Below are 13,603 nucleotides of genomic sequence, written 5' to 3' on the forward strand. Positions count from 1 at the left end.
TTACTCTTGCTTGTGCCTTGCTACCATGCGATGACAGTATGCCATGAAAGTAACTGCTTTATCTTCCCAAGATGCTGCCTCAAAATCAGCCGAATGGGAAAAGAAGGCAGCTGCATGGTTGAGCAAGGCCAGTTCCATTTGGTGGTGATAGGGGGCGAGAGATCCAGCCCACAGCTATTCCTTTTTGGTGTGTCTCAGGGCTCCGTACTCTCCACTCCTTTTTAACATCTTCATGAAACATCTTCATCCAACACCATGGGATGAGGTATCATCAATTTTCCCATGATATACAATTTTGCATCTCTTTACCAAATCTTTACCAAAATCCCTTAGTTCAACTTTTCCCTCCATTACCTGCCTCCCATGATTCCCCATGGCCAACCAGGTTCATGTGAGATGTTTTCAGAGTGATCAGTTCCAGCCTAGATTGGTAAGCAACTGCCTTCTTTTCCCAGTCAGGTGACCTTGAGGCAGCATCTCGGGAAAATACAGTTGTTACTTTCATTTTCCCCCAAGCATTTCCTCTCCGAACCATCCTCCCCAGCATTCATGGCAGACTGTCATCACATGGCAGCCAGGCACAAGCAAGCATAAGGTGGCAGCTGACATGATAGTCTTACCTTGTATTGCCATGGTGAGAACACACTTAGAATACCACATCCAGTTTTGATCACCAAGATACAAAAAGATGTTGAAATCCTGTAAAGTGTGCAGAGAAGAGCAAGAAAAATGATAAGGGGTCCAGACGCTAAATCACAGGATAAATGGTTGAGGGAGCTTGATATGCCTAGCCTACTGAAGGGAAGTATTGAGGGGCATGATAATTCTCTTACAGTACATGAGAGGCTGTTACAAAGAAAAGAGGATTGAGAAATTCTCTAGGGCAGGGGTCTAAAAACTTTGCCCTTTTGTGACTTGTGGACTTCAACTCCCAGAATTCCTCAGCCAGGCATGCTGGCTGAGGAATTCTGGGAGTTGAATTCCACAAGTTATAAAAGGGCCAAGTCTGAAGACCCCTGCTCTAGGGCATCAGAGGGACAAGACATAATATGTAGAAGCTTATCTAAGAGAGATCCAACCTCGAAGTAAGGAAAAATTTCCTGTCAGGAAGAACAATGAATCAGTAGAATGTCTTGTTGTTGACATACCTACCTCCCAGCTGCGTTGCAACAGCCCTGCCTGCGCTGCTGGAGTCAGTAGCCGGGTTGGCAGTGGAATTCCCCAGACTTATGGTACTGGGGGACTTTAACCTGCCATCACTCGGTGAACGCTCAGAGGCGGCACTGGAGTTCATGGCTTCCATGGCAACTATGGACCTGACCCAGGTAATCCAGGATCTGACTCATAGGGGTGGTCACACGCTCGACCTTGTGTTTCTCTCGGGGCAGTGGAGACATGATCTGGGGGGAATACAGATCTCTCCCTTGTCATGGACAGACCATTTCCTATTGAGGCTGGACTTCAGAGCATCACTCCCCCACCTCAGGGAGGTGAAGCCGACTAGGTGGTTCCGCCCCAGGCGCCTAATGGACCCAGATCGGTTCCAGGAGGAGCTTGGGGAAATACCTGACTCCCTTGTCCACAACTCGTCTGGGTCCATGGTTGAGGCCTGGAATGAGGCGGCATCCGGGGCCCTGGATCGAATTGCATCTTTGCGACCTCTCTGTGGTAGTGGTCCCCAGAGGGCGCCTTGGTTTACTAAGGAGCTCCGGGAGATGAAATGCCACAAGAGATGTCTAGAGTGACATTGGAGGGCCAGTAACTCTGAATCTGACCGATCACTATTAAGAGCCTATCTTAGGACTTATTTAGTGGCGATAAGGGCGGCAAAACCTGTTCACTTTTCCGCACTTATTGCGTCCACAGAATCTCGCCCGGCCGCCCTGTTTAGGGTGACCCACTCCCTTCTTAAAGTGGAGGAGGCGGAGGAACCCTTGCAGGGGAGAGCTGAGGAGTCCGTTCAGTTTCTTTCAGACAACATCGCTCAGATTCAGAGGGACTGGACTCTGACTGGGCAGTGCCAGCCGAGATGCCGGGGGCTGGTCTTAGTCATGTTATCTGGAGCGAGTTTGACCCTGTGGCCCCTGATGAAGTGGACAAGGCCGTGAGGGCAATGAATGCTGCCACCTGTTTATTGGACCCGTGCCTCTCCTGGCTGGTTGCTGCCAGTAGGGAGGTGACACGAGGCTGGCTCCAGGCGATAATCAATGCCTCTTTGATGGAGGGGTCTTTCCCGCAATCTTTGAAGGAAGCGGTGGTGAGGCTCCTCCTCAAGAAGCCTTCCGGACTTCCGGTGGATTTTGCGCGCGCGATGGCGGCTACTTTGTAGCCGTCTTTCCTGGGTAAGTGTAAGAACCGCTATGAACAGCAGACACCAGCTGTTCAGCGGTTCAAAATCCCCCTCCCGGGCAAAGGGGGGGGGTAGAGAGTGTCTGAATAGTGGTAGAGCCTCTTTTGCACCCCCCAAGTTTTTTTTTGGGGGGGTGAAAGGAGTGCTCCCACGGAGTTCGGACTTGTCTCCGCTTCCCAGCTGTTTTTGTCCTCAGGGACAAAACGAGCCGCTGCAAACACCTCCGTGCTTAAAGAGAACTGGTGAGTTTTTTTTTTTATAAACGGACAGAGCTGAGTAGAGGATTTAGTTTTTGCTTTCTTTGATTTATTTGGATTTTAAGTTTTAAGACTTGCTTCTATTTTTATTCTCTCTTTTTATTTTATTTTTTTTTTTTCTTTGTTGAAAGGGAAAGTAAAATGGCGATCGGCAAATCTCTCGGTGTTTTTTTTTTTTTTTTTTTTTGAAGTTAGAATGCTGACCGGCAGGTTTTTTGGTGTTTCTTTTTCTTTCCTTTCCCTTTCCCTTTTTATTTTCTTATGATTGGAATGGTTGTTTTTGGTATCTCTAAGTATTTTTTTTTTGGAACGGACTTTTTCTATTTAATTATTATTATTATTATTTTTTTTTCTTCTCCCTTCTTTATATTGTAATGACTCTTTTTTGAAGGACTTTTTTCTGTTTAATTTTTTGCAATTTTTAAGAAGGAGTAAAGCTTTTTTAAATTCTTTTTCTCTTCCTTTTTTTTTTTTCCCCTTTTTTCTTTTTATTATAATGACCTTCTTTGGAGGGAGTTATGATTTTTGAAGGAATTTTTATAATTTTTTAAGAAGGGCTAAAGGTTTTTCTTTAAGATGGCTCCAAAGCGTCCAGGGATTTCTACAGCTTCTAAATCAACAGTTTCACCCTCTTCTGGGGGTCAGCTAATAACTATGAAGGATTTGCAAAACATGATGGGAGATGTTATAATTCAAATTAGGGCAGAAATGAAAAAGATTTTAGAGGAAAATAATAAGATCTTGAGACAAGATTTTGTTTTGGCTTTAGAAGGAGTTGCTTCTGTTCTTGAAAAGGTGAACTCCCATGTGGAAGAGGTAGCTGAAAAAGTGGACATAATGGAGGGGAAAATTGAAAGTATGGAAAAAGAAATGGAAAATGAGATTCTTATGCTTCAATATGGACAAATGGAATATGCCTTAAGAATCAGAGGCCTGGAAGAGTCTTTGCAAGAAGATTTGAAAGAAATGGTTGCAAAGGACTTTGCATTGATTTTGAATAAAGAAAAAGAGGGAATACTTAGTGAAATTGAAAAATTATTTAGGGTTAACTCTGTGGTGGCAGCACAGAAGAATCTGCCAAGAGATGTGGTAATTTACTTTGGTAAAAGATCCTTACGCAATCAAATTGTGCAAGCCTATTATAAGAAGAGATTTCAAATTGCTTCACAAGATGTCATAATTTTTAAGGAGATCCCATCTAAAATTTTAAGAAGAAGAAAGGAGTTTGCTTTTCTAGTAAATGAACTTAAAAAGAGAAAAATTCTATTCAGATGGGATATTCCGACTGGAATGGTGGTGAACTACCTGGGGACATGTCATAGACTTAATACTGTTTCTCAAGCAAAAGATTTTTATACTTCGGTCCTGGGGGTATGTGCATCGCCATCTATTAGGTCTCAACAAGTCCAGATTGAGGAGCAGAAGACAACTTGTGTAGCACATAACTCCAAAGAAAAGCAGCAACAGAAGAAAGTTAAGGAAGTTTCATATTCAGCGGTCTCTGAATCTCTGGGAGATGTTGGACTTACAAAGTCTTTGGAGCAATCTTCAAGGGTGGCTCTGGGAGAAGTTAGACCTACAAAGTCTTTGGAGCAATCTTCAAGGGTGGAATTGCTGCCTGAAATCGAAATTGGGAAATTTCAGCTTGAGGGGCACCAACAAGAGAGGAACGGGCAGAGGATAACTTGTACAACTTACAACTGTGAAGATCAACACAAGGAGGAATTCACTGAGGAAGTTTTACAGGTATCGGTCCCTGAGACTTGTGCAACATATAAATGTAAAGAAAAAGTAACATATAAATGTAAAGAGAAAGACCAACAGAAGAAGGAGGTTGAGGAAGTTTCACAGGTACTGATTCCTGAGCTGGTGGGTCAACCAGGACTTACAAACTCTTTGGAGCGATCTTCAAGGGCAGAATTCCACGCATTTTTTTCGATGCTTGCGGGCAAGAGAGACCAATATGGATTGTGCTTATAGTAGATGCAACTGGCTATTAGACAGAAGATTATGGATATTGAATGAAAATTTTAGATAAGAAGTTTGTGTTTATAGTGGGTGCAACTGGTTATTGGACAGAAAATTATGGACATTGAATGAGAACTTTAGACAAGAAGTTTACTATTGAGATTGTGGGAGAAGTAAAACTTATATCGTTTTTGGAAAATGTCTTATGTAATGTCTAAATATGTGTTTTGGGATAATAATATATTTCAGTTTTAAGTTTTAAACCTTTAATGATAATATTGTTTAAACCTGTGTTTTGAAGGGATTATAATTTGTTTATTTCAGTGAGGGGATTCTAATAAATTTGTGTTTCGAAGGGAGTATAATTTGTTTAAGTTTCAAGTAATGCTTAAATTTGGTTTTTAAATATTATTATTAATATTTCTAAGAGAAAATAATTTGCTTAATTAAATGTCTAGATTTGTTTAGGAAAGAAAGTAATGCTTAAATCTGTGTTTTTGGAGAAAGTTTATATAGAATGATGATTGTATTTAGATTTGTTTAGGATTTAAAAGTGTTTCAAGCTTTTAAATATTATTATTAATATTTTTAAGAGAAAATAATTTGTTTAACTAAATGTGTCTAGATTTGTTTAGGATTTTTAAGTTTTTTTTTTTTTTTTTTTGGATAGGTGAGAAGATGATGAAGATTGAAGGAAATATGTATTTACTTTAAGTTTTCTAAGAGTATTTAGTTTTAATGGTACAACAAAGGTTTATATGTTTATCTTTTTGTATTAGGATAAAGAAAGAGGGAGAAATTAGATTTTACATTATAGCTATAGATATTCAAAGAAAGTAATGTTTAAATTTGCGTTTTTGGAGGGAGTTTATATAGAATGATGATTGTATTTAAATTTGTTTAGGTTTTAAAAGTGTTTTAAGTTTTTTTCTCAATTAAGCCTGTACTCAGCTCTGGGAAGTCTAGGGGAGGGTTTGGGAGGTTGGGGAGGAGGGGGGTGAGGTAGGGTTGGGGGGGGTATGGGAAGGGGATTTGTTTTTGTAAAAATTTAAAAATTTTCAATTAAAAAAAAAAAAAAAAAAAAAAGAAGCCTTCCCTGGACCCAGCTGTTTTGAAGAACTTTCGTCCTGTCTCCAACCTCCCCTTTGTGGGGAAAGTTGTAGAGAAGGTGGTGGCATCCCAACTCTTGCAATCCTTGGATGAAACGAATTATCTGGACCCTTTTCAATCTGGCTTCAGGCCCGGCTACAGCACTGAGACTGCTTTGGTCGCACTGACCAATGACCTCTGGCGAGCCCGGGATAGGGGTCATTCCTCTATCTTGGTGCTTCTTGACCTCTCAGCGGCTTTCGATACCATCAACCATGGTATCCTTCTGCGTCGTCTTGGAGAGATGGGGGTGGGCAGCACCTTATTGCGGTGGTTCTTCTCCTACCTCTCTGACAGGTCGCAGTCGGTGTTGGCGGGTGGACAGAGATCGACCCCTAGGCGCCTCAATTATGGGGTGCTTCAGGGCTCGGTCCTGTCCCCCCTCCTTTTTAACATCTACATGAAACCACTGGGTGAGATCATTTGGCGACACGGGGTGAGGTATCATCAGTATGCGGATGATACCCAATTATATATCTCCACCCCGTGTCCTTTCAGTGAAGCAATCGACGTAATGTGCCAGTGCCTGGAAGATGTGAGGGTCTGGAGGGGGGTGAACAGGCTTAGACTCAACCCCGACAAGACCGAGTGGCTCTGGGTCTTGCCCCCCCAAGGGTCATTCTGATGGTCCATCATTAGTCCTGGGGGGTGGAATTTACCTCCCTCAGTGCAGGCACGCAACTTGGGTGTCCTCCTGGACTCACGTATCGGCTGTGGCCAGGGGGACCTTTGCCCAGGTTCGCCTGGTGCACCAGCTCCGGCCTTATTTGGAACGGGAGGCTCTACTCACGGTTACTCATGCCCTTGTCACCTCAAGACTGGACTACTGTAATGCACTCTACATGGGGCTACCCTTGAAGAGCGTTCGGAGGCTGCAGTTGGTTCAGAATGCAGCCGCGAGAGCGATTGTGGGTGCACCAAGGTACACCCATGTGTCACCTATCCTCCGCGAGCTGCACTGGCTTCCTGTGGGTCTCCGGACGAAATTCAAGGTGTTGGTTGTCAACTTTAAAGCCCTTCATGGCTTAGGACCAGGTTACTTACAGGACCGCATACTGCTGCATAGTTCCCAGACACCGGTGAGTTCCCACAGATTGGGCCTCCTTCAGATCCCATTGGCCAGACAATTTCGGCTGGCGGGCCCTCGGGGAAGGGTCTTTTCTGTGGTGGCTACGACGTGGTGGAATCAACTTCCCCCCGAGATTCAAACTACTCCCACCTTGCCGGCCTTCAAGAAAGCTATTAAAACTCTCCTGTTCCGGCAGGCCTGGGGTTGATGTCCCTGGGGGGGGGGCGGGATTCGATTGGGACATGCTGTGTGAATGTATTCATTTTGTTGTTTTAATTTTGTACGCCGCCCTGAGTCCCTAGGGATTGGGCGGCATATAAATTTTACTACTACTACTAATAATAATAATAATCTTACCGCTGGAAGTTGTGGATGCTCCATGATTAGAGGTTTTGAATGGGATTATATAAATCTCCTGCCTTGAGCAGGGTTTGGACTATAAGACCTCCAAAGTCCCTCTCAGACATATGATTCTATTAAATGATTACAATTAATGCCCTAAATGCTATTCCAGGTCCTAACGTTCTATTGAGGATTAAAATTTGGAAACAAATAAAGGAAGCACAATATTGAAAATGAACCTTCTATTTCTATCATTTTTCTAGAGAAAGTCAAGAAGGAGATTGAAGATGTGTTTGGCTTCTCAGGATCAATTTCCTATCAGGATCGGAAGAAGCTGCCTTACACCAATGCTGTGATTCATGAAATGCAGCGTGTAAAATATATCTTGCTAGTTGGGGTTCCCAGGCAATGTACAAAAGATGTGAAGATGAGGGGTTACCTTATTCCAAAGGTGAGAAACATGGTCAGGCTGCATTCCAGTAGTCCATTATGGAAGTAAAAGCAGAATATGGACTTTGACACAAGCTGTCTGTTCAGGAACTGCCGAAGGAGTCATGCAAAATTGAATTGGGAAGAATAGCAAACTTTTGTGGGGAATGGATGATGTGTTTAAATTTAACAGCTGTCAGATTTTAAAGCTAGAACCATAAACATTTTCTATTTATTGTAAGAAGATGATAATATTAAGTTGGGAACTGAAGTCATGTGTCACCATGTTTCTTTTTGGGGGCAATTTGGACTGATAAGGACAGCTCTCTGTTTTAATGGAAGGGAGGGGACAAAGGAGGAGCCACTGCTCTCGCATCTTCTTTGGAAATGAACCAATAGGGGTGCATAAAGGCAAGCTAAAACCAAATGTTTCATCAGTATTGTTTGAACTTTTTTGCCCATTTCCTTATGAAACTGCTCTATTTAATCCTATTATTATTCTTTACAGGGGAGCATTATTATCCCAGACCTGCGCTCTGTTCTTCTTGACCCTGAACAATGGGAGACACCTGAAGAATTTAACCCAAATCACTTTTTAGATAAGGATGGGAAGTTCATTGAACGGGAAGAGTTTCTGCCATTTGGAATAGGTACGTCCTTGAGCAATTTATAATTTATAATTTCCCACCACCACCACCATTAAAATCACAGATTCTGAAATTATCATGGTCTGAACAGAAAATCCAGGAATCTGAATTCCTTCTAGTTTCAAAACTGTGAGAATATGAAGTTCTCCTTAGGCTACAGGGTTTCAATGACAAAGAAATACTAGTTATAATTACATTCTAATCAGTGGAGTTTTATAAGAAATGTACGAGTTTGCACAATTGTCTCCGGTTTTGGGGGGGATAATTATTAGCTAAATCCAAAATCTGAGCGTATATATAGCAACATATTGTCTGGGTTTCTTTTCTTTTTTTTAATTTTTATTATTCCTTTTTCTCTTTACAAACAAACAAAATACACAATACATTTTTTTCTTTTTTCTTAACAACGCTATGTCCTATATCTCTTATTTTTATTTACATTTATTTACATTACTTCTCATATTTTTTATTCCACATTTCTAACCAGTTATAATACATATCCCATATCTCGTAAAATTCTGTAGCTTCTTTGTCTTTTATTTCTAAAGTAAGTTTATTCATCTCAGCACAATCTAATATCTTACATATAATCATTACATTTGTTTTTATATTCTCCTTTTCCAACACTGTGCATATGCAATGCGTGTTGCAGTTATAATATGTATAATGATGTATTGGAGTCGTTTCTCAAGTTTTGGGTTACTTATGTCCAATAGAAATATTTCAGGTTTAAGTTCAATTTGTTGTTTTGTTATTTCCTGTAACCATCTCCTTATCTGCTCGCAATAGGTTTTTGCTTTGGGGCATTGCCACCACATGTGATAAAATGTTCCCTCTTTATTTTTACATTTCCAACAATCTGGATTCATATTTTTATATATTTTAGCCAATGTCGCCGGTGCTAAATGCCACCTGTAGAACATTTTGTATTGGTTTTCTTTGTATGCAGTTGACAACATTAATTTATAATTTCTGTTCCATGTTCTTTCCCATTCATCTAACACTGGAAGTTTTTAAGAAGAGACTGGACAGCCATTTGTCCGAAATGGTATAGGGTTTCCTGCCTGAGCAGGGGGTTGGACTAGATGACCTCCAAGGCCCCTTCCAACTTTACTATTATTATTATTATTATTATTATTATTATTATTATTATTATTATTATTATTATTATTATCCTATATTTCTGCTATCATTGGCCCTTTACTATTTCTTCTTCCAATTCAATTTCTAATAGGAGTTTATAGGTTTTTGTTAAGAATTTTTCTCCCCTATTTTTCATTTTATCCAATTGTGGTAATGTCCGACATATCCCATACTCCTCCATATCCTTATTGTATTTTGATTTTATCTGTGTATATGGCCACCAATCAATAGTCATTCCCTGTTTTTTTAATTCATCTCTTGATCTTAGCTTCCCTTGGTTATACTCTAGTTTCTCTTCAGATCGTATAAATCTTTCCCTTAGTTATCTCGTAGTTCTTTATATCTTATCATCTTTGTTTTGTCTAGTGTGTTTGGGTGAATCATCGCCTCCATTGGTGAGATCCAAATTGGAATTTTCGTGTAGTATTTTTTTTTTTTACTTTTTCCCATGTCCAAATTAATGCATCCCTTATCTGATGTCGGAAGAAATATGTGTGAGTTTTCTTGTCTTTTCCCCATTGTCTGAGTTTCAATATCTAATTTACTAATACATATCAAGTTCCTTTCTCTCTATCTTGTTTCTTTAGCCAATTATAAAAAGTATCCCATGTTCTAAAATAAACTGAATCTTCTTTCTCTTTCATTTTCAATGTCAATCTATCCATTTCTGCATACTCTAAGGGTTTTTTTCATTAACACTTCCTCCGTTGGTAGATCTTCATTTTTCCAATATTGAGCAAATACAATTCTTGCTGCAGTTAATATATGTAAAATTAAATATATACACTCTTTCTCATAATTATTTACAATTATGCTTAACAAAAATAATTCTGGCTTAAAATCCAAATGTTTTTTCATCATTTTCTCTAACCATGTATGTATTCTTAACCAAAATATTTTAGCTTTAGAGCACGTCCACCAAAGATGGTAATACCTGCCTCTTTTTTGTTTACATTTCCAACAATTATTTGATACATCTTTAAACATTTTTGCTAACCTCACAGGTGTTAAATGCCATCTATAAAACATGTTCTATAAATTTTCTTTGCACGCTATCGCTTTTGTTATTTTCAAATTTCTTTCCCAAAGGCTTTGCCATTTTTCTAGTTCTATGTTATGTCCAAAGTTCTTTGCTCATGTTATCATTGTTTCTTTAACTTGTTCCTCTTCCATTTTTAAGCTTAGCATATATTTATAAAGTTTCTTGATCAATTTTTCATCTCGTCAGTAATATATTATTAAATTCTGTCTGTTCTTTATAGAACCCAGATATTTTAACTTCTTTTTCATATCTCGTTTGAATTTGTAGATATGGCCACCATGATAAATCAATACCTCTTTCTTCTAGTTTTTGTCTATGTTTTAATTTTCCTTCTTTATTCAAAATGTCTTTATAAGTCACAGTTTTGTCATAGTTTATTAAGTTTGGGTGAACAAACGCTTCCATTGTGCAAAGCCATCCAGATATTCTTATATAGATTTTTGCTTTTATTTTTTCCCATTCTAACAGAAGTGCGTTTCTTATGTAGTGCTTTTGAAAGTATCTGTAAATTTTATTTTTTCCATACCATAGAAAGGCATGCCATCCAAATTGTTGGTTGTGTCCCTCTAAGTACAATAATCTTCTATCTCTAAGAGTTATCCACTCTTTTAGCCATGTTAGAATGGCTGCTTGGTATTTTCAATTTTATTCTAGCTTTTTTTCCTTGCCAAATAAATTTCAGTATTGATTTGTTTAGTTGACAGGCACAGGTGTCAAACTCACCACGTCACATGATGTGTCGTGATGTATCACAACTCTTTTTGCATTGCTAGCAATGGGGTGGGTGCAGCTTCAGTATGATGAAACCATCTGTACGCTGGCAGTTTGACACCCCTAGTTTAGTTCATCAATGAAGTTTCTCCCCACTTTTATAGGTATAATTTGAAAAAAAAAGAGTACTTTTGGTAGAATATTCATCATCTCTGTTGCTATTCTCCCCAACATTGAAAGCTGTAGATTTCTCCATTTTTCAAGTCTAGTTTTAGTTGTTTTAATAATTTTACATAATTATCTTCTTTTATTATTGCATATCTTGCTACAATTCGGTCTTTTCTCTGTTTATTTTCAGACCTGCCACTTTCCGAATTCTTCTATCTTTTTCATAAGCTTAAAGCTTGTCTCAAGAGGTTCTTCTAGTATAAAAACTAAATCGTCTGCAAATGCTTGTAATTTGTATTTTTCATTTTTTATTTCCACTCCTTTAATTTCCATATCTTGTCTAATGTTTCTATTTAATACCTCCAATGTTAGTATGAATAGCAATGGAGATAGGGGACATTCTTGTCTTGTGCCTTTTATCTGCAGATATACCGATGACTCTTTCTCCATTGATGGTGCAGATAGCAAAGGGCATAAAAAGACTGCTTCAGTTATGACAAATGTGAAGTGCTATTGTTCTCCCAGAAAGCTCAGGTCTTATAAGTGGAAAAGAAAAGAAAGCTTTTATTTGCAAATAAAAGGTTTATCCATACCTCTTGTAAAGATCAAAGTTGGATTTTTTCAAACATGGTTCTGATGGTTCTACCAAGAAATATTGGCAAACACCATACCACATACCACCACTACCCATACACACTCCTCAAATACTCTTTCAATTATTCTATTTGCTCCCTGCTCTTTCGGGAAATTTCCCTTTAGTTCTAGATTGGTTCTCTCCTTGATTAGTTTCCATCCATTGCTTCTTTCCAATCTGAAAGACTGGAACCACTGTGCCCCCATAGCTGAAGTCCAACAGAGGCACAGAAGAACACTTGGTCAATGAACTGAAAATTAACTCTCTCCACATTAGATTTCTGACATAGTTTATTTGCCAAGACAACCAAAACAGATTCAGTAACATAGATGGATAAATTCCATGTTGAAATGGTCAGTTTCATTCAAATGGATTTGCAGCTGTGAGACTATTGATGTCTCAACACTCACATTCATCCAGACAGCCAGATGTAATAAGCAAAAAATAACTGAAGAATAAGTGTTTGGTCATGAAAGGGAATTCCTATAGATTATGTGCATTCCACCTGTAGTATGATGCAGCAGAAAATAAGTTGGTGGCAGAAAGGTGAGAAAGTGACTTCCTTGTTGTAGACCCATCTCTGGTAGTACATGCGAGATCAGTTATTTCCCAGGCTGTATAGCTTTACCTTTGAAATGGTGTACTATCTACCACAACCTTAGTTAAAGTTATGCTGTGAGTTAAAGTTATGCTCAAAGATACTAGGTCAACATGGAAATCTTCTTGGGATGTTACAAATCTTTTCAGATTTCCTTGATGGTGTATTTATAAACTGGAGAACAGATTATTATCCCCTTCATGCATGCTTTGTCTCATCTACAGGTCAACGTGCATGTGTGGGACAACAGCTGGCAAGAATTGAGATCTTCATCTTTCTGACCAGCCTGTTGAGGGCCTTCCGCTTCCGGTTGCCTGAAGGAGTGAAAGAACTCAATGAAGCTCCTGTCATAAAAGTGACAATATATCCACACCCTTATAAATTTTGTGCTATTCCCACAAAGGTTTAAACATAAACAATATAAAAAGCATAAAAGTAATTTTGGAGTAGCTATTCAATATAATAAATGTTTCCTATATACCTATTTTCTTAATATTGTGTTTTGCTTCTATTTACTCAATACTGAAACTTGTTCAATATATTGCTGGGTTCACACAACTTCATAGATGTCCCCAAATGATACCATGCTTCAAGTATAAAAAGCTGCTGACAGAATTAACAGAACAAGAAAAAGAGCGTGCCACTCATCTAGATCCCAGTGCAGAACATTTTTCATCCCATTCTTAGGGCTGAACTTGGACTAAATCCAATATCTGCTTCTGTTGATTCTGAGGAGAGTTTTCTGTGACCGTTGAACCCGTTAAGCAGCAAGGGCCATGGTGACTGTACACTTTACGTTTAATTTGATCTGTATGGCTATGTCACCATCCTCTGCTACCATTTCTGTATAATACAGATTTTCTAACAGCAGGTTCCATTCCAAAATTAGTTTACTTCGCTCCATTCTGTATTAGTGAGTCTCTTCTCCTTTAATTATAATACAATGGTACCTCAGTACTCATTGTTTATTGGTTCTAGGAGGTGTAATCAGTACCAAAATTGATGAATACCAATGAAATTTTTCCCATAAGGAATAATGTAGTGAGTCACAAGGCAGTGGAGAACAACAAGTTCCAGCTTCTGCATTGAGTACCAA

General features: G+C 39.1%; 1 protein-coding gene across 6 annotated transcripts in view; it reads left to right on the forward strand.

Moving 5' to 3' along the window:
• Positions 1–13,000, forward strand: part of LOC120306754 (cytochrome P450 2J2-like) — a 38,574-nt gene extending 25,574 nt beyond the window's left edge. For all 6 annotated transcript variants that reach the window (XM_039340540.1, XM_039340541.1, XM_039340542.1 and 3 more), the window contains 3 exons: positions 7,399–7,586; positions 8,073–8,214; positions 12,732–13,000. In XM_039340540.1, the coding sequence (XP_039196474.1) occupies positions 7,399–7,586; positions 8,073–8,214; positions 12,732–12,916 (515 nt within the window). In that variant the 3' untranslated portion in view covers positions 12,917–13,000. The remainder of the gene's footprint in view (positions 1–7,398; positions 7,587–8,072; positions 8,215–12,731) is intronic.
• Positions 13,001–13,603: the final 603 nt, after the last annotated feature.

This window comes from Crotalus tigris, unplaced genomic scaffold, assembly GCF_016545835.1.
Source record: "Crotalus tigris isolate CLP2741 ecotype Arizona unplaced genomic scaffold, ASM1654583v1 scf7180000017752.986373038:1224578, whole genome shotgun sequence".
Taxonomy (NCBI): Eukaryota; Metazoa; Chordata; class Lepidosauria; order Squamata; family Viperidae; genus Crotalus; species Crotalus tigris.